This window comes from Ammospiza caudacuta, chromosome 22 (assembly GCF_027887145.1).
Source record: "Ammospiza caudacuta isolate bAmmCau1 chromosome 22, bAmmCau1.pri, whole genome shotgun sequence".
Lineage (NCBI taxonomy): Eukaryota > Metazoa > Chordata > Aves > Passeriformes > Passerellidae > Ammospiza > Ammospiza caudacuta.
In genome coordinates this window covers 4522362-4543888 of record NC_080614.1, presented here as the reverse complement: position 1 = coordinate 4543888, position 21527 = coordinate 4522362, and the positions used below count along the sequence as shown (strand labels likewise).

The 21527-nt window shown below is 54.2% G+C and overlaps 1 protein-coding gene across 1 annotated transcript in view; it reads right to left on the bottom strand.

Annotated features, from left to right (window-relative positions):
* FBXO42 (F-box protein 42) overlaps positions 1-21527 on the bottom strand; it is a 51778-nt gene that overhangs the window by 3807 nt on the left and 26444 nt on the right. Inside the window, exons 4-8 of the mRNA XM_058818724.1 lie at positions 21275-21409; positions 2814-2967; positions 1777-1887; positions 1425-1521; positions 260-316 (exon numbers count right to left, since the gene is read on the bottom strand). Coding sequence (XP_058674707.1) covers positions 260-316; positions 1425-1521; positions 1777-1887; positions 2814-2967; positions 21275-21409 — 554 coding nt within the window. The remainder of the gene's footprint in view (positions 1-259; positions 317-1424; positions 1522-1776; positions 1888-2813; positions 2968-21274; positions 21410-21527) is intronic.

Here is a 21527-nt window from a genome sequence, read left to right as displayed (position 1 = left end):
TTCATTGCCATCTGCTATCCCAGTACAAAGTCAGGGCTCATCCTGACGAGCCTCAGTGAACCCAGGGAGCTGCTCAGAGAGCGCCTGGGGTGATAATTAAAGCAGCTCCAGCAACAGCTGAACAGCTTCTCTGGAAAATCTACCAGGTGGGTGCCCAGACTTGAGGAATAAAATGCCACCAACATGCAGAGTCCCCCCATCCCAAATGCAGCCCCAGGTGCCAGGGGGATGGTGATGTCCCTGCTCTCCAGGTACTCACTGCATTGGGACCCCCGCAGCCTCCCAGAATCAAAATGGTCTCGTTGTCTATCACGATCTGCAGGGGACAAAAGAGAGTTTCAGCCCGGGAAGGATTTTTGGCCAGGCCTCCAAGGGCAGACAGAGGCAGGTTCTCACTGCATGGGCGTTGCTGGGGTCTGTGTGCCCCAGGATGAGGAATGGAGCTGGTTTTGCCTGGGACAGAGCAGGATGCAGGGCTCATCCCACCCCTCGTCCCAAACCAGTTCCTCTCTCCAAGGACAGCAATCACCCTTCCCAAAGCTCCAGGGCCCCGACACCCCTGTGCAAAGGAGGGGAGGGTGGAAGGATTGTTTGGGAGGGCAGGTGTGGCAGCAGTGTCTGATCAGTGCTGCTGCTGGGTGAGGGATCCCCGTGGGCTCCATTCCCAAGGCATGGAAGGCAAATTCCAGCATGAGCCATCCGAGCCCTGCTGGGACCAGCCCCACTCTGGGGGATCACTGAGCATCCCAGATGGGGACAGCTGCCTCAGGCCAGGTGACAGCCACAGCCATGAGCTCCCTGCCCCAGCAGGTGCTGCTGGAGCTGTGCTTGGAGCAGGAGCAATCCCACGATCAGGAGAGAGGAGCAATCACAAGGGCCTGGAGCCAAACTAGGCTGTGCTGCCTCTCCACTGATCCCCATGAATGGATCCCCATGGGCTTCATTCCCAGGGCATGGAAGGCACATTCCAGCACGAGCCATCCGAGCCCTGCTGGGACCAGTCCCACTCTGGGGATCACTGAGCATCCCAGATGGGGACAGCTGCCTCAGGCCAGGTGACAGCCATGAGCTCCCTGCCCCAGCAGGTGCTGCTGGAGCTGAGCTTGGAGCAGGAGCAATCCCGAGTCAATTCCAGGACTGGAAGAGCAGAGCAGTCACAAGGGCCTGGAGCCAAACCAGGCTGTGCTGCCTCTCCACTGATCTGAGGTGCCACATAGGGGCACGAGTGGGATAGAGCAGGGATGTGTTCATTACAGCTCTGAGTCACTGGGGGAGAGGGCCTGGCGGGCAAGGGCCCCACAGATAACCAGGGAGAGAATGAATGAATGAATGAATGAATGAATGAATGAATGAATGAATGGATGAATGAATGAAGCCATGGAGGGGGAGCGAGGCTGTGCCTGCTTCCCTCTGGCTCAGCTCACCTGGGACTGGCCCCCGCGCGGGTGAGGGCTGGGCCCTGAGATGCTGGGCTTGGACCAAGCCCACTGCTCCAGATCCAGCACCCACACGTCGTTGCTCCTGCAGGGATGAGACAACACGGGCTGAGGATACAACCAGGGATGTGGAACTCAGGTTCAGGGCTGGGTTTTATGGCAGAATTGGGATTTTTGCAGGTTGGTGCTTGGGATTTGCTGTGAGAGGTGAAGGGTGTGCTAAGGCAGCAGGCAGACCCCAAAATCCTGCAGGAAATTCCTCATGAGTGATCCCAAGACCATCTTAACCCCCCTCATGGCTCACATGGGTTACTGTCAGCCACCCTGCCCCCAAACTTACATCTGTCGGGATCCAAGGGAGCCCCCAAAAACGATCATTTTGTCCTCGATGACACAGGAGGAGTGTCCTGCCATGGGAGGGGGGCCGTGGGTCGTCATGATGCAGTTCCACCTGGGAACAGAGGCAAGAACACATGCCCCAGTGAAGGAAAATGTTGGATGAAAGGCCAAACAAAAAATCCCAAAGGCCTGCAAAGTCCTCAAGAACATGTAATGGAGGAAAACCACAGGGAAAACCTCCAAATATCCAAATAGCAACTCAACTAATTAGAAATCCCAATGTGCTAAACATTTTTAAGGCATGACCAAGTCTCATGGCCAACTTGGGAACATCTCCCCTTCCAATTAAGTTTGCCTCAAATTCTTTCCAAGAGAATTGGAAATCTTAATTACAGAGTTGTAATGACACTGCCCAAAGTGCTCTGGATAATTGATACTTTGGAGGATGAAAAGTTCTCAGCACAAGAGGAGCAGGAACCTTCTCTTTGATACAGCATTTCCCTTCTCACACACACCATCAGTGAGAAAGCTGAGTCTAAAATCAGCCAAATGATGTTTAAAGGGAAAAGGAAAATTCCTGCCAGCTCCATGGACACTGCTGGATGCTCCAGTCCCGGAGCTGTAAAGGCAGAAGTTGAAATGATGCAGAAATCTGATTTATCACATCTCCCCGAGGGAGCTGAGTTTTGGATCATCACTGAAAACAAGACCTCCAGCACTTCAGGCTTATCTCAGAAACACCTCAGTGCTCCCAGCCAAAGTGATAAGGCACTTAAAACACCCAGGCTTCCCACCTGGATGGGGATGCTCAGGAAGCCTGGAATATTTAGGTACAAGTCCAGAACCATATGGAAGCAACAGCACCCACGAGCTGCTTGGCAGCACCCTGTCCTCAGCTCTGCTGTGCTTGTGTGGCTTTTTTTTGTTTCAAAAGAGCATTAGAGACACACCTGGGAAACCAGGACCACGCACAGCTTCCCAGGCATTCCTCCAGCTGCATTCCAGAGCCATTTCTCCAGGATCAAAGCCTGCTCTTACCAGTTTTTGGAGGGGGAGTACGTGTGGATCTCATCGAAGAACCTCTCAGGCTGGTGCAGGGGGTAAGGGCTCGGCCTGGTCCACCCCCCAAAAAGCACCAACAAGTCCTTGTAGACCACCAGCGTGGCCCCAGCCTTGGGAGAGGGGTAGGAACCTGGCAGGGAGGGAGGAGAAGTTAGGAAAACCATGTTTGAACACAAGCCCCTAACTCTGCATCATTTCTTCAGTGCCACAACGTGGAGACTCCACCTTTCTGAAAAAATGAAAATAACAGAAAAGAAAAAAAAAGAAAGAAAAAAAGGCAAAATTAGAGCTGGGAGCCTGGGAAGAAAACTCCTGCCAATTTGTGTCATGGTAATTAGTAGGAGCCTGAAAGCACATCTCAAACACAGCAAAACATCTGTCACTCACTGGCAGGAAATTGCCGGTTTTCCAGCGATCCCTCCAAATTATTGCTTTAGCACCGAATAAAAGCAATAATTACCTCCAAATACCTCCTAAGTCTCTCCCTGAGGAGGGAGGGAGAAGGGAGACAATTCCAAAGCACCCCGAGTGGCTTGTGCAGATGTGTGGGGTGCACACAAGTGGCAGAACCCCAGATTTGAGAGGAAGCCCTGAACTGTGAATGAAGTCATTCCTAAAGTCTGCAGGATGCAGTGCTGCTCTAAAAATCGTGGAAAACCTTTTTGTGCTGCCTGTTTGAGGTTCAAAGGGCTCTGCAGGGACCAGGGGCCCCCTGAGCAGGACCTGCACAAGGACAAGGTGACCTCTTGGGCTTGGTGCTGTTGGGATTTGCTGTGCTCAGATGGTTCCATGGATCCTGAGGGCTTTCCTGAGCTCACCTCTCACCTACTGCTGCTCCTGTGGCCCCTGGCCACCACATCCCTGAGAAGCTGTGCCTGCTCAATCCCTGGAAGTGTCCAAGGCCAGGCTGGATGGGACTTGGAGCAACCTGGTCCACTAGAAAGTGTCCCTGTCCATGGCAGAGGGTGGAATGGGATGAGCTTTAAGGTCCCTTCCAACCCAAACCATTCTGGGATTCTGTGATTCCTGTGGAAGATGTCCCTGTCCATGGAAGGAGGGTGGAATGAGATGAGCTTTAAGCTCCTCCCAACCCAAACCACTCTGGGATTTTATGGTTCTTAACCCGCTCAGAGCAGGAGCAGCTTCAGTGCAAGAAACCTGTTGGCAAGAGCAACTATCAAAGGATTCGATTCCTTTGAATTTATGTTGGGAAATCAGAAACTGCAAAAGCCCAGTCCCTGCCTGGCCCTGGAGCCAGAGCTGCTGTGTCTGTGTCAGCAGCCTGCTGATGTGTGAGGTGCTGAGCTGCTTCCCAGAACAGCTAAAGCCTCTGCAGGGCCTGACTCTGAGCATCCTCCTTCCCATGGTGGTCACCAGCACCTGGCACATTGCTCCAGCTCCACAGCCACCCTGGCAGTTCATCCCCAGCCTAGAACATTGCTCCAGCTCCACAGCCAGCCCTGGCAGTTCATCCCCAGCCCAGCACTGCCCCAGCTCCACAGCCACCCTGGCAGTCCATCCTGGCATCCCCAGCCCAGCCCCACAGCTCCAAGCCCATGAGCAGAGCAGCTCAAGGGCACGGCTCACACGTGGCCACCTCTCTGAACCAGCCCATGCTCCCACCTGGCCCCCGTCCCCTCCCCTGTCCCAGCAGGACTCAGAGACACAATTTTAGCAGGGAATGACACCCAGAACAGACTATTTTTAAAAGAAACCAGAGCAGCTATTTTAGGATGTTGCAGCTGAGGGAAGCAATTCTGTTGCGATGGGTTCCAGGTGCTGCGAGGGAAGAGCAGAAAGCAGCCCCTGGTCTGATGCAGAGATGGCCACGGTGTCCCTGAGCCCTTCCCTAGGGACAGAGAGTTCTGCTGCCCTCAGCCTCATGGAGATGAGGGAAAAATGGGAATAAAGCTCTGCAGAAGCATTTAATGCAAGGTAATGCGTGGCCAGAGCTGTAGCAAGGTCTCTGTGAGGACGAGATGCCAGTGAGGGTCACATTTGGTTACTCCTTGTTTTCCTGGCTCATTCCATGTGTGCAATTCATTAACCCACACCAGCAGGTTTCCAGCCTAAATAATTCCCTGGCAGTGCAGAAAGTTTTTCTCCTAAGCCTGGCACCACAATAAAACATTTGTACCAGAACTTGTGAATCCCAGCCGGGTGATATCGCCAGGGATGCCACAAGGTGTTGGGGTTAAATTGGGCTATTTTTAAACCAAAAGGGGCAGCTGGAGTCATTCCAGGATGGAAAATCATTGGCACCTTGCTCAGAAAGGTCTGGGATGGAGCAGTGAGGAAAGTCACCCTCCCACTGCTGTAACCTGAAGGTCAACCCCGGCCTGAGCCAAGGAGACAATTCCCAAGTGAGTCAGTGCCGTGCAAACAGCCCAGGGCAGAGGCCAGCCCCGGTTTTTCAGGAAGCTTTGCTGTTATTGGACATTGTACGGATGTAAATGAGCTGAGTTTCATTCTGCAATGCAGGAAAACTCTGCATTTTACAAGCCAAAGAAGTGCTGGCCTCTCAAAGCCTCTTCCAACAGCAAAACTGGGGTATCTGTGGATGCTCTCCACAAATGAGATGCACCACAAGCATCTCCAGGATCTTGTGCTGGAGCAGGAATGTGTGGAAATCTGGAGAATGAATGCTGTTTATCCCTAAAGCAGGGGAGAGCTGCTGGGTCCTCAGGAAGGGCAGGAACATCCCGAGGGAGCTGCTGGAAGGGGAAGGCAGCGGCGCTCTGTGAGCTCAGGCCTCAGGCATGCGGAGCAGCCCCGGCCAGAGGGACATCAAAGGGACCGAGGACCTGCTCAAAGTCCAGCCCTCTGAGGATGTGGGAGGTGGGAGTGGCCCTTCAAAGACTCCAAGGAACACAGGGGATTCTCTGGGATAGCACACGGGCTGAGGAGCCATCAGAACTTCATTAATGAACTGCACTGGGACCCACCAGTCACAGTGGGGAACTGCTGTGATCCTGAGCTCCCCTCCCCAGGAACACCACCCAGGCCAAAATACAGGTTATCCCTCCATAACACCATCCAGGTTAGTCCTCTATAACATCATCCAGGTTATTCCTCCATAACATCATCCAGGTTATCCCTGCATGACACCATCCAGCCCTCCCAACATCCAGGTTATCCCTCCATAACACCATGCAGGTCTATCCTTCCATAACATCATCCAGGTTATCCCTCCATAACACCATCCAGCCCAAACATCCAGGTTATCCCTCCATAACACCATCCAGCCCATCAACCAGGTTATCCCTCCATAACACCACCCAGCCCAAACATCCAGGTTATTCCTCCATAACACCATCCAGGTTATCAGCCCCTAACACCATCCAGGTTATTCTTCCATAACATCATCCAGGTTATCCCTCCATAACACCATCCAGCACAATATTCAGGTTATCCCTCCACATCACCATCTAGGTTGTCCCTCCATAACACCATCCAGATTACCCCTCCATAACACCATCCAGATTACCCCTCCATAACACCAGCCAGCCCAAAATCCAGGCTATCCCTCCATAACACCAGCCCAAGATCCAGGTTATCCTTGCTGGGGATAAAGGCTGGAGCAGGCTGAGGGTGCAGCACAGCTCACTCCTAAGCACAGCAGGCTCCATCCCTGCACAGCTGACGCTGTTCTTTCAGCTGGGATGAGGAGCTAAAAGCTGGGCTGAGCTATTTTTTTCCCAGCTGATGGATTTTCCTGGCTCGCAAAGCCAAAAAACCAACCAACCAAAGATCTCTGGCTTCCAGAGATGTTTGGAAAAGAAATGCCAGCCTCTGATTGCTCCCGACACGAGCTCTGGGTGTTTTATCTGTGTTGGATCTGTCCTTATAAGCAGTTTTTCAAGCCCAGTTATCCAGCCCTCTAAAGCCACCGGAGCCGCACACGCGGAGATTAACGGGAACAAAGGAAAAGCCTGGCTTGAAGGGCACGTGGGACACAGAGTGCCAGACCAGCCCTTTACCTCTGGAAGGACAGCCCTGAGAGACTCCAAAAACCAGCTGGAGTGGGGAACAGCAATGCTCACCCCGTGGTTATCTGCTGGGATTGCCCAGGTGGAAGGACGGGCTCAGGTCCATCGATGGGGTTTGGGGAACGTTCCACAGGAGGGGCTGGAGCAGGTCTGCACTGACCCAGGGGGCAGAGAACACATAAAAGAGTTGTGCCAAGGGGATTTGTACTGAGGAGCTTTAATTCTGGAGAAGGATGGGATGGGAGCTGCAGCCAGGAGCTGTTTTTGCTGGATCTGGTGAATCCTGCAAGGAGCTGACATTGTGGCTGATCAGGTTTCCATGGAACACCTGGATAACCAAAGCCATGTGTCCCATGTCAAAGCTGGGAAATTAAAGGGAGCTGCTCCAGCACCCCGTGGATTTCAAGGTGCAAAGGAATTCAAGCTCCCAGGTTCAAAAGCCACCTGCAATCTGCACTCCAGAGGTACAGGGAACCATCCCTGGGAAGGGCTTGGTGCTGTCCTTTTAACAGGAATCCTGGAATGGTTTGGGTTGGAAGGGACCTTAAAGCTCATCCCATGGGCAGGGACACTTTCCACTATTCCAGGGTGCTCCCAGCCCTGTCCAGCCTGGCCTTGGACACTTCTTCCCAAGGCAGGATGGTGGTGCCTGTTTTGCACTCTGAGTTGTCCCAAACTAGATCCAGCCCTGCCCACCATGAGTTTTGTGTTTCCATGCTCAGGCAGCAGCAGAGCCACATCCAGAGGCTGGTTTTTAGTCTGGCCAGACCTGGATTTTCAAATCCCAGTTTCCAGCCTGGAACTCTCATCCACCCCACCTGACGGATGGCCCTGACTACATCCCATCCCACAGAGTTCCATCCCAAACCTGTATGATAGCGTGAAATCCCCAAATCTTTCCCCTTCAACCGGAAGCAAAACCAGAGAAGGAAAAAACAATAAATCCCTCTGCTTCCCAGGCCAGCAGGGATTTTTCCACAGCAGTCAGCAGATTCCCTGCCAGGTTTCCCAAAGGGAAGAGGAAAAGCTGGTGAGCAGCAGTCCAGAGGCCAGAAGAGAATGAGCATCCCAGCAATCCCAGCACTAGCACTGGATTTGGGAGATGCCAGAGGAGCACTCCCATGGGAAGAGCAGACATCCCTGCTGCACACCCACTCATTCCCAAAGTCAAACCCAACACTGAGCACTCAGCTCAGCTGCCTCTGATCCAGCATTTGACATTCACCTGTTTTTAATTCCAAAACAGAGCACTGGGATTACGAACATGTTCTAGACTAGTTCTGACCAGGCCTGCCTAAACCGTAGAGCCTCTAAAAGCCACAGAAGTATCATCTTCTCTTACCAAAACCACAGGCAATTTAGTGTTCCCTTCCAGAAAAACCCCAAATTCCATGCTGGGAAGCAGACAGGAATTCAGCCTTGCAGGAGTCTTAAGGAAAAACCAAACAAATCTCTGCTGATTTGCCTCCTCAGCAGAGAGACAAAACCTCTGCAGACACAAATAACCTCTTGGGAAGGAACTGAGGGAATATCCTGAGTTTATCTGCAACCTCTTGGGAAGGAACTGGGGGAATATCCTGAGTTTATCTGCAATTTTGAGGGGCAGATCAGCGACCCCCTGATGCTGACATGCAGACAGAATTCTCAGTGTGGGATTTCCACCCTGCAGAGACTCAGGACTGTGGTACAAGCCCAGTCAAACCCCGGCATGGAAGCCAAGTTTGGTTTTTTTGCAATCTCTGGGAGGTGCAGGCAGAGGCCCCGGGGAGGATCAGTCACCTCCACGCTGTTGCAAGGTGCCTGTGGGTATTTTTTTAACCCCGGCACTCCGAGGTGCTGCCGCTCTGATAAATCCACGAACAAGGAGAGGCAGTGCCCTCTGAACCCCGTGCAACTGGATTTACTGAGTCACTCTGTGCTAATGCCTGGCAAAAATGTCCTCATGCAGCATTGAGCAAACAATGGCGAGATAACCGCGCCAGAACGCCGCGGGCTCGGCCTCTTATCTCCCAACAGCCCCGGACGGGATCGCCGCAATTCCTGCCGCAATTCCTGCAGCTGCACTGCGGGAGAGGCTTTACTGGGATACACCCTGCCCCTCTCCCAGGCAGCAGTGCCCCGAGGTGCTGGGAGCTCTGAGGAGTGAGGTCACCCTCAGCAACCATCCCTTGGGAAAGGCAGATTTGGGAAAGGCAGCCATCCTTTGGGAAAGGCAACTGTCCTTTGGGAAAGGCAGATTTGGGAAAGGCAGCCATCCTTTGGGAAAGGCAGCAGTCCTTTGGGAAAGGCAGATTTGGGAAAGGCAGATTTGGGAAAGGCAACTGTCCTTTGGGAAAGGCAACTGTCCTTTGGGAAAGGAGGATTTGGGAAAGGTGGATTTGGGAAAGGTGGATTTGGGAAAGGCAGCCATCCTTTGGGAGAGGAGGATTTGGGAAAGGAAACCTTCCTTTGGGAAAGACAGATTTGGGAAAGGCCATTGTCCTTTGAGAAAAGTGGATTTGGGAAAGGCAGCTGTCCTTTGGAAAAGGAGGATTTGGGAAAGGCAGCCGTCCATTGGGAAAGGCAGATTTGGGAAAGGCAGCCGTCCATTGGGAAAGGCAGATTTGGGAAAGGCAGCCATCCTTTGGGAAAGGCAGATTTGGCCGCGCACGGGAGCTGCTCTTGCAAAGGCCTCTGTTCCCTCTCCCCGTGGGTGGAATCCCCAGCATCCACCTCGCCCTGCTTCCACGCTGGTGGTTTTGTTCCCCCTGAAGTGAGGCTGCCCCGCAGACTCCTCCGGTGATTTCACAGCCTGACACCTCCCCAGATCAGCCCCTGTGCAACTGAAGAGCTCAGCACTCCCAGAAAGGGCTGAGCAGCTCCTGCAGCTCATGTTCCTGGAGCTGGGGCTCCCCAGCCCCAGGAGGGGGTTCCTGCAGGGCAGGGGGAGGTCGGGGTGGGACATGGGGCCGTGTCCAGCCCTGCTGAGCTCCGCACTTTCCGCTCCCGGCTCGTTTCCCGCAGCGCGAGGGAGGCGCCCCAGCCTCGGAGAATCCCAAAATGACTGGTGTTCCAGGAAATGGCTGCTGTGTAATTTGGTGAGGTTACAGCTACCACGGGGCTCCAAACCTCAACTATCCTCTAAAGAGCACCCTGTAGGCACAGCCAGAGGATTACAGGATGATTTGGGATGGAAGGGACCTTAAAGCTCGTCCCATTCCACCCCCTGCCATAGGCAGGGACACCTTCCACTGGACCAGGTTGCTCTAAGCCCTGTCCAGCCTGGCCTTGGACATTTTTTGGGACTGGGAATCCACAACCCTTTTGGATGCAGTCAGAGGCAGGAAGTGCAAAAAGCCTGGGAAGAGCCAGGGCTTTGCTGCTCCCAGTATTTGCTATAAGGACAACAGTTATTCACTGAAACCCCAGCATCTTCCCAGCACAGCAAAGGAAATTCAGTGCACCTCTTTGCACTCCCCTCCTCCCTTGCTGTCTCCCCCTTCACTCCCATTTTCAACCCATTGGTTCCTAAACTTTGCTCCCTCCATGCCAGGGAAGCATTTTTCTCCTTCATTCCAGTAATTCCAGCCCTGAACACCAAACTCCCTGAATATTTCATGGCAGGAACCAAAATCCACCTTTGGACAGCAGTCAAGCAGGAATGAGGTCTCTGCTGTTCCAGGTGCCTGCCCCATTCTCTGTGAGTTTTACAGCAGATGCTTTGGGGAAAGATTAAAATCAGACACAGAGCACCGGGATGCCGAGAGACTTGGAGAAGTGTGGATTACACTGCCCCGGGAATGCTGCCTGCCCAATCCCGAGGATTACACACCTAATCCTGGTGGACTGAGTCCTCAAGGCAAAGGCTGGGCTGCCTCGGAAGGAGCTCTTGCCGATAGATGTCAGCACAGCCTGCCCGAATTTCCCGGCAGGATCCTTCCCTCCCAGCTGACAGCACAGCCGTGGGATAGCGGGGTTTATCCCGCTGACCCCACAAGGGACAGGGAGGGACCTGCCCCGGAGGCAAGGCCTGTCAGAGACCCAGGAAAGCGGAATAACTGGGTGTGAAACCATCAGGGAATTTGTGTCCAGGGAAACCGTCACCCCTGGGTGCCTCCCACGCCTCGGGAAGGAGGGATCGGCTCCCTCTGAGGTGCAACACATTCATGAGATGTGAGACACCACCAGTGTCAACAACCCCGTGTGTGGCTCCGGGGTTTTGAGCCTTTTTCCTGAAAAGGAAATAAACTGGAGATGCTTTGTCTGAGCCACAGTTTGCAAATTCCTCGTCTCTAACCAAACTCGGACAAGCGAGAAATTAAATTCTCTGCAGGGCTGGCAAATCAAACGTCAGGAAAAAGGGGAAAAAAATGCTGATAGAAAAATAAACTCTTGGAAAATCCAGCCTAACTTCTGCCTAGGTTAAAGGGATGACAGTCCTGCACTTTGGGATCATTAAAACACAAATTGTTCTCCTAGTGCTGGCTTTCCAAGGTGGAGGAGGGAGTACCAGGTACTAGTAGTAGTAGTAGTAGGAGGAGGAGGAGGAGTAGTACCTGGTACTACTACTAGGAGGGATTCCTGCTCAATCCTGGAAATGTCCAAGGCCAGGCTGGACAAGGCTTGAAGCACCCTGGGATAGCAGAAGGTGTCCTTGACAGTAGAACGAGGTGAGAGCCCAAATTTGTACTGAAGGAAAAGAGAAGCCATAGGAACTGAGGGAAGAGGGAATCCAGATCCCCACTCCAGCACCCCCTTCCCTTCGAGCTGCTCCTCTCGGAGCCTGCTCAGCCCTTCCCTCTGCTCCCTCCCCACAGGACTCTGCCACGTCAGGCTGAGCTGTCCGGGCAGGGCAGGAGGGCATCCTCGGGCTGAGGGATCATTCCCTGAGGGAGAGCCACAGCCAGACGCTGCCTCCCTGCCCTGCTGACCCGACAGCCCAGCCCTGCTCCGAGGAGCCCATTTCCCACAGCAGGGAAAGCTTTCCCCCACGGATAAAACCCGGCTGAACTTCCAAGTCCTGCGGTGCATGGAGAGCAGGGAACGGGAGAAGTGCTTTGGGCTGCTGGGGTAAAACCCCTGTGCCAGCCCCGACTGAGCCAGCCCTGCTCCTGGGCACATTCCCACCTCCATGAGGACGTTCCCACCTCCCTGGGCACATTCCCGCCTCCCTGGGCACATTCCCACCTCCATGAGGACATTCCCACCTCCCTGGGCACATTCCCGCCTCCCTGGGCACATTCCCACCTCCATGAGGACATTCCCACCTCTCTGGGCACATTCCCGCCTCCCTGGGCACATTCCCACCTCCCTGGGCACATTCCCACCTCCATGAGGACATTCCCGCCTCCCTGGGCACACTCCCGCCTCCCTGGGCCGGTAATCCATGGCTCCTTCACAGCCATTCCCGGCTGCCTCAGGCACCGCATTCCTGGAGGCCCAGGCTCACCTCAGTGGAATTGCTGAGCTGCCTCTGCCCCCTCCCCGTGCCTCGGTGACCTTGGCGGATACCGGGAGCGCTGGAAAAGCCGTGGGAACGCGGCATTGATAAGGATAAGGCGCTGCCAGCTGGAGGGAGGGGCAGGATGCAGCCAGGTAGGGTCGGGGGAAGGGAGTGAGGAATGTGAGAATCCCACATTTCAGATGTGGGATTTGGGAGCGGGAGGCACAGTGATGTTTTCCTCTGGTGGTGATGGGTGATCCTCACCCATTCCTCATCCCACTGACCGGGTGCTGCACACAGCACACAACTTTTACGGAAAATCTTTTCTTTAGGATTTTTCTTCCTGAGAAGCTGAGAGGCCTCAAGAACAAAATATAAACGTTGATTATCTGCTGCTGTGGAATGCAACAAGTGGATCTGTGACTGGTCTCACAGAGTTGTTTCTAGTTAATGGCCAATCACAGTAGGCTGGCTCAGACTCTCTGTCCGAGACAGAAGCCTTTGTTTTCATTCTTTTCTATTCTTAGCCAGCCTTCTAATGAAACCTTTTCTTCTATTCTTTTAGCATAGTTTTAATGTAATATATATAATAAAACAATAAATCAAGCCTTCTGAAACATGGAGTCAACATTCTCATCTCTTCCCTCATCCAAGAACCCCTGTGAACACCATCACAGCCGGGCTCTCCAAGCCTTGGTTTGCAGGGAGCAGATCCCAGACAGGGAGGGATCCCAGGCAGGGATCTTTTGGCTTTTCCTGCCTGGTTCAGGGATGGCCCCTGTGGGATCAATCCCTGCAAACAGCTCACCACAAGCTCAGTTTGCAGCTGTGGGATCAATCCCTGCTCACCACTCGCTCAGTTTGCCCGTGGGTTTTGTACCCGCGGTCCCTGGGACTGCTCCGTGCCAGGCACGGCAGGGAGGCCATCCAAGGATGGATGCCACTGGAATGTGGTTTGCATCCAGACAACAAAAATCTTGCAGAGGTTAAACACAGCCAGCAATGGCACGAGCTGGAGGAGGACAGAGCCTGGCAAATCAAGGGTGGGGAGGTGTGTGCTGTAAACCTAAACCATGGATTAATCTCCTGGAAACCCAAATAGGTGGCAGCTGACACAGAAAAAAAAAAAAACACCAACAAAACCCTTCACTTGATTTGGGTTGATTTTTCATCTCTTGCCTTTGAGATATTTCATATTGAACGCCACAAATTCCATTAGAGACATTCTGCAAAACCAGCCAGGCAAAGAGAGGAGCAAATGAACATCAGATGGATCCAGGGGCTGGGAACAGCCCTGCTCCCACCCCAGAGCTGCCAGTCCACCCTCTGCAAGGGCAGGAATGAAGCCCAAACTCTACATTCAGGGATGCTGCTGGAGAGTTTGTTTGTCAAAGGCTTGGCAGGAGTGGTCACTCACCTCCTTGTAAAAGTGGGAGTCCAAAAAAGCAGGAAAACAATCAATATGTTTAAACTGGAGAAAGCAATTCCAAGCAATCTGTGCTGGGACAGCCTCTGCCCCAAAGGGCAGGGGACAGAGCTTGGAAAGTCCTGGTTCTGCTCCAGAAGGGCAGAAATGAGGGGTGGGATGAGGAAGAAATGAGGGGTGGGATGAGGAAGAAATGAGGGGTGGGATGAGGAAGAAATGGGGGGTGTGATCAGGAGGAAGCTGGGTGTATGAAAAGGAAGAAATCAGGGGCAGAATAAGGAAGCTGCAGGCTCACAGGATTAAAGCTGAGCTTCCAAAAGTGCCAAATCACTCTGAGTTTGAGGTCTCCAAGAGCCTTTGGGGGGTGGTGGGAAAGCCATGGATTTTTGGAGGATAACACAAAATGTTTCAGCTCTGCAGAGGCAGGAATGGGCCCTACTGCCACCAAACCCAAAGGGCAATGAGGAGAAAACCACCCAGATGAGGAAAAGAGCTGGAAAAAGCTTTTCTCTCTTCCAGGCTCACCCAGACTGCTCAGAGCGCGAGGGATTTCCATCCAGCCCATTAACCTGCTCCACTTTGGAGGCTCAGGCACTCAGCCATAATTAGAGAGGTTGTTCCTGCCAGGAATCAGCTCCTGGATGCCCCAGGCTCCTGGGAGGCCAACAGGGACACATGGCTGGGGGGGCTCAAGGTGATCCTGAGCCTTTTATAAAACTGAGCTTTGCCCTCAGTCACACGGGGAGTTCAGAGGCCGGGGGGACACCAAGGGTGCTCTGCAGACAGAGCAGGTCAGGTGAGAATTTTGGGGGTTTTAATGCCCAAAGCAAGGCAGGGATCCCCTGTGAGGGAAGTGACTGCAAGGGGAACAGAGCTGCAGTTTGGGGTGAGGGCAGAGCACCTCAGTGACTGCTCTGCAGGAAAAGGAATCCCAGAATCCTTGAGGTTGGAAAAGCCCCCAGGACCATCGAGTCCAACCTGTGCCCAATGCTCTCCTTGTCCCCAGCCCAGTGAGTGCCACCTCCAGGACTTCCTTGGACACATCCAGGGATGGGCACTCCAACCCTCCCTGGGCAGTTCCAAGGCCTGAGCACCCTCTCCATGCAGAAATTCCTCCTGGTGTCCACCCTGAGCTGCCCTGGCCCAGCCTGAGGCCGTTCTCTCTCCTCCTGTCCCTGTTCCCTGGAGCACAGCCCGACCCCCTCAGCCGTCCCCTCCTGTCAGGAGCTGTGCAGAGCCACAAGGGCTCCCCTGAGCCTCCCTTTCTCCAGGATGAGCCCCTTTTCTGCTCCCTCAGCTGCCCCTGGGGCTCCAGCCCCTTTTCCAGCTATGTTCCCCTCCCTGGACACGCTCCAGCCCTTCCAGAACTGAGGGGTCCAGGACTGGACACAGCTGATGACCCTGAACTGAACGAGCTGCACAATCTGCACTCACAGAGGGTTTAAATCCACACATGAGGAGCTCCCTGCTATTCCCACACCTCTGATTATTCCTCACATTCCCCCAAGCCCTTGGTCATCCCTGCTCCTGTCCCAGTGGGATTCATTCCTCGAGTGCCAGTGTGGCTCTGGTTTGTGGCTGTGCCCAGCTGGAACCTGTGAGATCCTGTGGGATCCTGGAGATCCTGTGGGATCCTATGGGATCCTGGAGATCCTATGGGATCCTATGGGATCCTGTGAGATCCTGTGGGATCCTGGAGATCCTGTGGGATCCTATGGGATCCTGTGGGACCCTGTGGGATCCAGCACCACCCCCCTCCTTGGGAAGCCCACTCAGTCCTTCCCTGCATCTCCTTCAGCTCCACAAAGCTCCCAGAGCTGAGGAGATCCCAGCTGAGGAATTCAGCACCGTGAAACTCCAGCGACTGTTTGGGAAATTGTTTTGAAAACTCGCTGCTGTTTTCTAGAAGGGGCAGATGAAAACAAGGCTGGGCTTTTTAGCTCGGGGCAAGAGTTTTGAACAGCTTTGTCAAGGCCAAACCTCTCTGCTCCGGGAGCAACTGGGAGATTTCTCCACCAGGACCACATCTGACACCAGGAGTCTCTGCCGAGCCTCTCCTGCCTCCTTCGGGCTGTTGCTTTTGTTGACACAACACCATCAAAGGCACCTTCCCCTCAGTCACAAAGGGAAACTGATCCTCCCACTCCCGGCACGGCATGCAGGGGGCTGGGGCAGAGCTGAGCCGCTGGCAGAGGGGTTTTTTTGGGTTTTACTGCGTCCTGCTAAGGCCACCCAGGAGGTTTAGGCACAAACTCCAGGCTGGAGCAGGAGGGAGATCAGCCATGGACTGACACTGAGGGCAGAGGGGATCAAAGCCTCAAGGAGGAGCTCTGCCTCCAAGCCTGGTTTGATCCCCAAATCCTCAGGAAGATGAGAAACTTTCTAATCTCCCCAGGGACAGGAAGAGCAGGAGAGAGGGAGAGAGGTCCTGGGGAGGTGCCCGTGCTGGGGCAGGGTGGCCCAGGGCAGCAGCAGGAGCAGGAGCCGGAGCAAGAGCAGCAGGAGCCTCCTCCCAGCAAAAGGAAAAGCAGAACCTCGGGGCTCCTGAACCCCTGTGGGATCAGAGAGGGATATCCCGGCATGGCTGAGGGAAACACACAGGGACAGGAGGTACAGGGCCCTCCAGCCCTCCTGCCTGCCCAGGTGGCAGCATTGGGGGATGATAAAACACACCCCAGAGGAGGATGTGCATGTCCTACAGCAATGCCTCTCCTTGCAAAGCCCTGATCATTCCAGCACCATTTCTGGCTTTGTAAACACAACAGGCTCAGTTTTAAAGGGAAAAGCTTCTCCCCTCTGTGCCACGAGCCCCTGGGAGAGCAGAGCTCCTGGCCTTTCCTCCCTAATCCAAAAAGGCTTTTTCTGGTGTGGTTCTGAGGACTCTGAGGAACTGGAACCAAGGAGCCCAGGAGGGACAAAGCCTCCTCAGGTCAGGATTTTGGGGGTTTTAATGCCCAAAGCAAGGCAGGGATCCCCTGTGAGGGAAGTGACTGCGAGGGGAACAGAGCTGCAGTTTGGGGTGAGGGCAGAGCACCTCAGTCACTGCTCTGCAGGAAAAGGAATCCAAGAATTCCTTGAGGTGGGAAAAGCCCCCAGGACCATTGAGTGGACACAGCCTGGAGCAGCCCAGCAGGAGCTGCCTGGGGACACATTCCCCATTCTGCCTGTGAGGTGTCCCTGCAGGATGTGGACAGGAGGCTCAGGTGGTGCCAAAGCACCTGGGGCCCTCTGGGAGCCTCCAGCAGCTTCTCCTGCACAGGGAGGGTGGGAGCTCACCAGACCTGCATGGGAGCAGCACAAACCCTCCCTGCCAGCAGGGCAGCAGATCCAGGGATGGATCCAGGCATCAGCAAAGGCCTCAGCACAACCCCCTGCAGCTGCCATCGCATGAAGCTGTGGACTCATGGAATGCTCTGGGTTGGAAGGGCCCTTAAGCCCATCCAGTACCAGCCCCACCATGGGCAGGGACACCTCCCACTGTCCCAGGGTGCTCCAAGCCCTGCCCAGCCTGGCCTTGGACACTTCCAATCTGTGCCAGGGCCTCATCCCCCTCACAGGGAACAATTCCTTCCCAATGTCCCATCTGACCCTGCCCTCTGGCATTCCAGGCCCTTGTCCAAAGTCCATCTCCAGCATTCTTGGAGCCCCTCCAGGTACTGAATGTCCTGCAACTCTCAGTTTCAAATGGGGTTTGGTTTCTTTCCTGGCTGTTCAGCCCATTTTTGGGGAGCACCAGGGACTCTCAGCACTGAAACCAGCGTGCTCCACCAGCTGGACTCTCAGGAGTGGAGCTGGATAAACAGATTCCAGCATAAACCACCCCCAGCCCTCCACCAGGATGCCCTGAGCACAGATGGACCCAAATTCCAACAACTGCCCAGGCTAACTGTGCAAGTGAGGGCAAGAAAAGCACCCCCAACATGGGAAAAGCCCCTGTCTGCCAGGGACCACCTACCCTGGGACAGCACTGCAGCACATCCCACACTGGGGCTGCAAATTATCCTGCTCCAACAGATCCTGCGTGGGATGGGAAGGGTGGGAGCAGCTCCACAATGGCCAGGAGAGCTCCAGGGAGAAGAGCTGGGAGGCACCTTCCCAAAACAGAGATCCTGCTGCCTGCCACCCTCCCTTCCAGAGCTTCCAAGCCCACCAAAAGCTCTCCAGAAGAGCCAGGCACCAACTCTCTTGTGCTGCTCCAGCCCCATCCGTCACACGTCAAAGCCATTGTTTCGGATCTAAGCAAAAAAATACTTTGAAACCTCAAAAATTAGGGTTTTTTGAAGTCATTATCTCCCTCCTCCGTCTCTGAGACGAAAGAAACCCAAGCCAATTATTTCTTTGAAGGCTAAATATTTACTCCCAGATGAAGCAGCTTGGGCTGGAGGGGAATTATCCAGCTCTGATGTCATCTCATGCCTGGGAGCCAGAAAACCCGGATGAAAACAGGTAGGAACAAACAGCAACAACAACAACAACAACAAAAGGGTGTCTTCTCCTGGAAAAGCCTCTCAGGAAGGGATGGAGTTGTGCCCAAGACATTGTGCTCCCATTCCCTGCCCAGGGCTCCTTAGAGGAGATGCTGAATGAGGGCACACGTGGAGTGTGAGGGAACCTCTCTGAGCAAGCCCTGGCCTTGGGGAAGAGCCAGAGTCTCATCCCAGAGCTCTGGAGTCTGTGGGGCAGGTGTGGGAACTCCTCCACAGCAATTAGCCTGCACACACAATGAGTGGTGATCGATCAATGTCAACTCTTCGGTTTTTCTTTTAAAAAGCCCTCTCCTGCCTTATTTACATCGCAGCATTTCAAAGCTCTGCCCCCTCCAGGCTCTCCTTTCCCAGGCAGGCGGTGCCACCCCCAGCTGGGGGCACCCAAAGGAAGAGTTGGAGCTGTGGGATCCCACCGGGGCTGACTCATCCCTTTGGAAAAGCAGGAACCAGAGCGCTCCCCGAGCCCGGCCTCCAGTTTCAGCTGATCCCATCTCAGCCATGACAGCGTGCAGGAACAGCTCCTCGGGGGATCTTCCCTTCCCTTCCCGTGGGACCTGGCCCCGCCACGCATTCCCACAGAGCCACAACATTCCCACAGAGCCACAGAGCCACAGAACCACAGAGCCACAGAGCCACAACATTCACACAGAGCCACAGAACCACAGAGCCACAGAGCCACAGAGCCACAACATTCACACAGAGCCACAGAGCCACAGAGCCACAGAGCCACAGAGCCACAGAGCCACAACATTCCCACAGAGCCACAGAGCCACAACATTCCCACAGAGCCGCAACATTCCCACAGAGCCACAGAACCACAGAGCCACGCACTCCCACAGAGCCACAACATTCCCACAGAGCCGCTCTTGGGGAGCACCACCACGGGCTCAGGGCTCTGGGATGGGCTCTGTGGGGCACTGGGGACAGGACAGGGCAGGGTGTCGCAAACATCTTTTCATTAAAAATCTTTCCTTAAGGTTTTTTCTTCCTGAGAAGCTGAGAGGCTTCAGGAATAAAATGTAAATAATGATTATCTGCTGCTGTGGAATGCAACAGGTGCATCTGTGATTGGTCTCATGTGGTTGTTTGTAATTAATGGCCAATCACAGTCAGCTGGCTTGGACAGAGAGTGAGGCAGCTGCCTTTGTTATCATTCATTCCTTTCTATTCTTAGCTTAGCCAGCCTTCTGAGATGAACCTTTCCCTTCTATTATTTTTAGTATAGTTATAATGTAATATATATAATAAAATAATAAATCAAGCCTTCTGAAAATGGAGTCAACATTCTCGTCTCTTCCCTCACCTGAAAACCCCTGTGAACACTGTCACAGAATGGATGGGCTCCATGGGGCACAGGGGACAGGGCAGGGATGGGCACTGGGGACAGGACAGGGCAGGGATGGCTCTGTGGGCACCGGGGACAGGGCAGAGCTCCCCGGGCTGCAGGAATCCACAGCCTGGGGCAAAGAGCTCAGCAGAGCCCAGGAGCTGTGTGTGCATCCTCCCCTCTGCAGCCCCAGCAGGCCAGGAGCTCCTTTGGAGGACTGGGGTTTGTTTTCTCCTCTTTTAAATCCACAACACCCCAATTCTCCCCTGTGGGAATCCCACAGGGGCTGTGGGACACAAAACCAGAACTCCAAGGAAGTGTGGGTGGATGTCCAAGCACCAAGGGAGGTGTTCACAGCTGGAAATTCCCAGGTGACACCAGCACTTGGGATGTGTCCCCAGTCCCTCTCCAGCTCTCCTGGAGCCCTTCAGGCACTGCAAGGGGCTCTGAGGTCACCTTGGATCCTTCTCTTCTGCAGGTGAACGCCCCCAGCTTTCCCATCTCTCTATATCCATCTCCACCTCTTGTCTCCTTATCCCCTGCATTTTGGAGGACTTCAAGTGCTCCAGACTTTAAACAATATTTGAGCAGCCCACAATACTTGGGGCACATGAATTCTGTGTCCAACAAGGAATGCTGCTGGATGCTGAGCTCCTTTTCTCTTTCCTCCTGCCAAAACAGCTGCTCCAACACTGATTTCTTTCCCTGCCCCAAGAGCTTCCCCCAATTCTTCTGCTTTCCTCAAAGTTATTTTAGTGGAATTCAGAAATTAAAAGGGAAAAAAACCCAAACTGTTGTGGGTGACATTTCCAGCACAAAAAAAAAAAAAAAACAGTGTGGGAAATAATCTGTGGTGTTTTCCTGCCCTCTGAGGGTGCCTGGACAGCAGGAAGGAACCTGCTTTCCCACGCTCTCCCACCTGCACGGGCTTGTCTGCTCCACCCCCCAAAATACCTGCAGTGGGAGCCACTGCAATGAGCAAAGAAAATCTCAGCTCTGGGACAGTGATCTCAGCTTTGGGACAGTGACTCTCACCATGGAATCACGGAATGGGACCTCAAACACACCCAGTGCCATGGGCAGGGACACCTTTGCTATCTCAGGGTGCTCCAGCCTGGTCTTGGACTCTCCCAGGGATCCAGGGGCAGCCACAGCTGCTCTGGGCACCTGTGCCAGGGCTGCCCACCCTCACAGGAACAATTCCTAATTCCCAATATCCCATCTGACCCTGCCCTCTGGCAGTGGGAGCCATTCCCTGTGTCCCTTGTCCCCAGTCCCTCTCCAGCTCTCCTGGAGCCCCTTCAGGCCCTGCAAGGGCTCTGAGCTCTCTCTGGAGCTGCTCCTCTCCAGGCTGAACAATCCCAATTTCTCAGATTCCTCCAGGCTGAACAATCATCACATCACATCACATCACATCCTTCTCAGCCTACTGCAGCATGAACAATCCCAACTCAGCCTTCCCTAAATGAACAATAAATGAACAATCCCAACTCAGCCTTCCCCAAATCAACAATCCCAACTCAGCCTTCCCCAGGCTGAACAATCCTGATTTTCTCAGCCTCATCACCTCAGGCTCTGGTGGCTGCAGGGAACATCCCTCACCCTGCATGACAGAGACCAGCTGCTCCCCTGAAACCCCCCCAAGGCGGTGCTGAGGACTCAGACTGTGCCCCAAACCCCACATTTCTCCAGGATGCAGCCCAAACCCGGTGGGATGAGGCTCAGACACGCCCAGAACCACAGAACTGAGCCCTGGGAGGAGGGAGGGGGGAGCTGCAGGGCTCACCTGAGGCCAGGGGCCGGATCCACTCCTTGCTGTTGAGGTCCAGTCTCCAGAGGTCGTTGAAGGCGGCGTTGCAGCTGCTCTGGGTGCAGCCCCCGAACACGTACATGGACTGGTTGGGGTCGTAGTAACACGCACCTGCAATGGAGCACAGCCCTGTCACTGCTGATCTGTGTGCCCCACAGCCCTGGCACTGCTGATCTGTGTGCCCCACAGCCCTGGCACTGCTGTCCCCACAGCCCTGGCACTGCCCTGT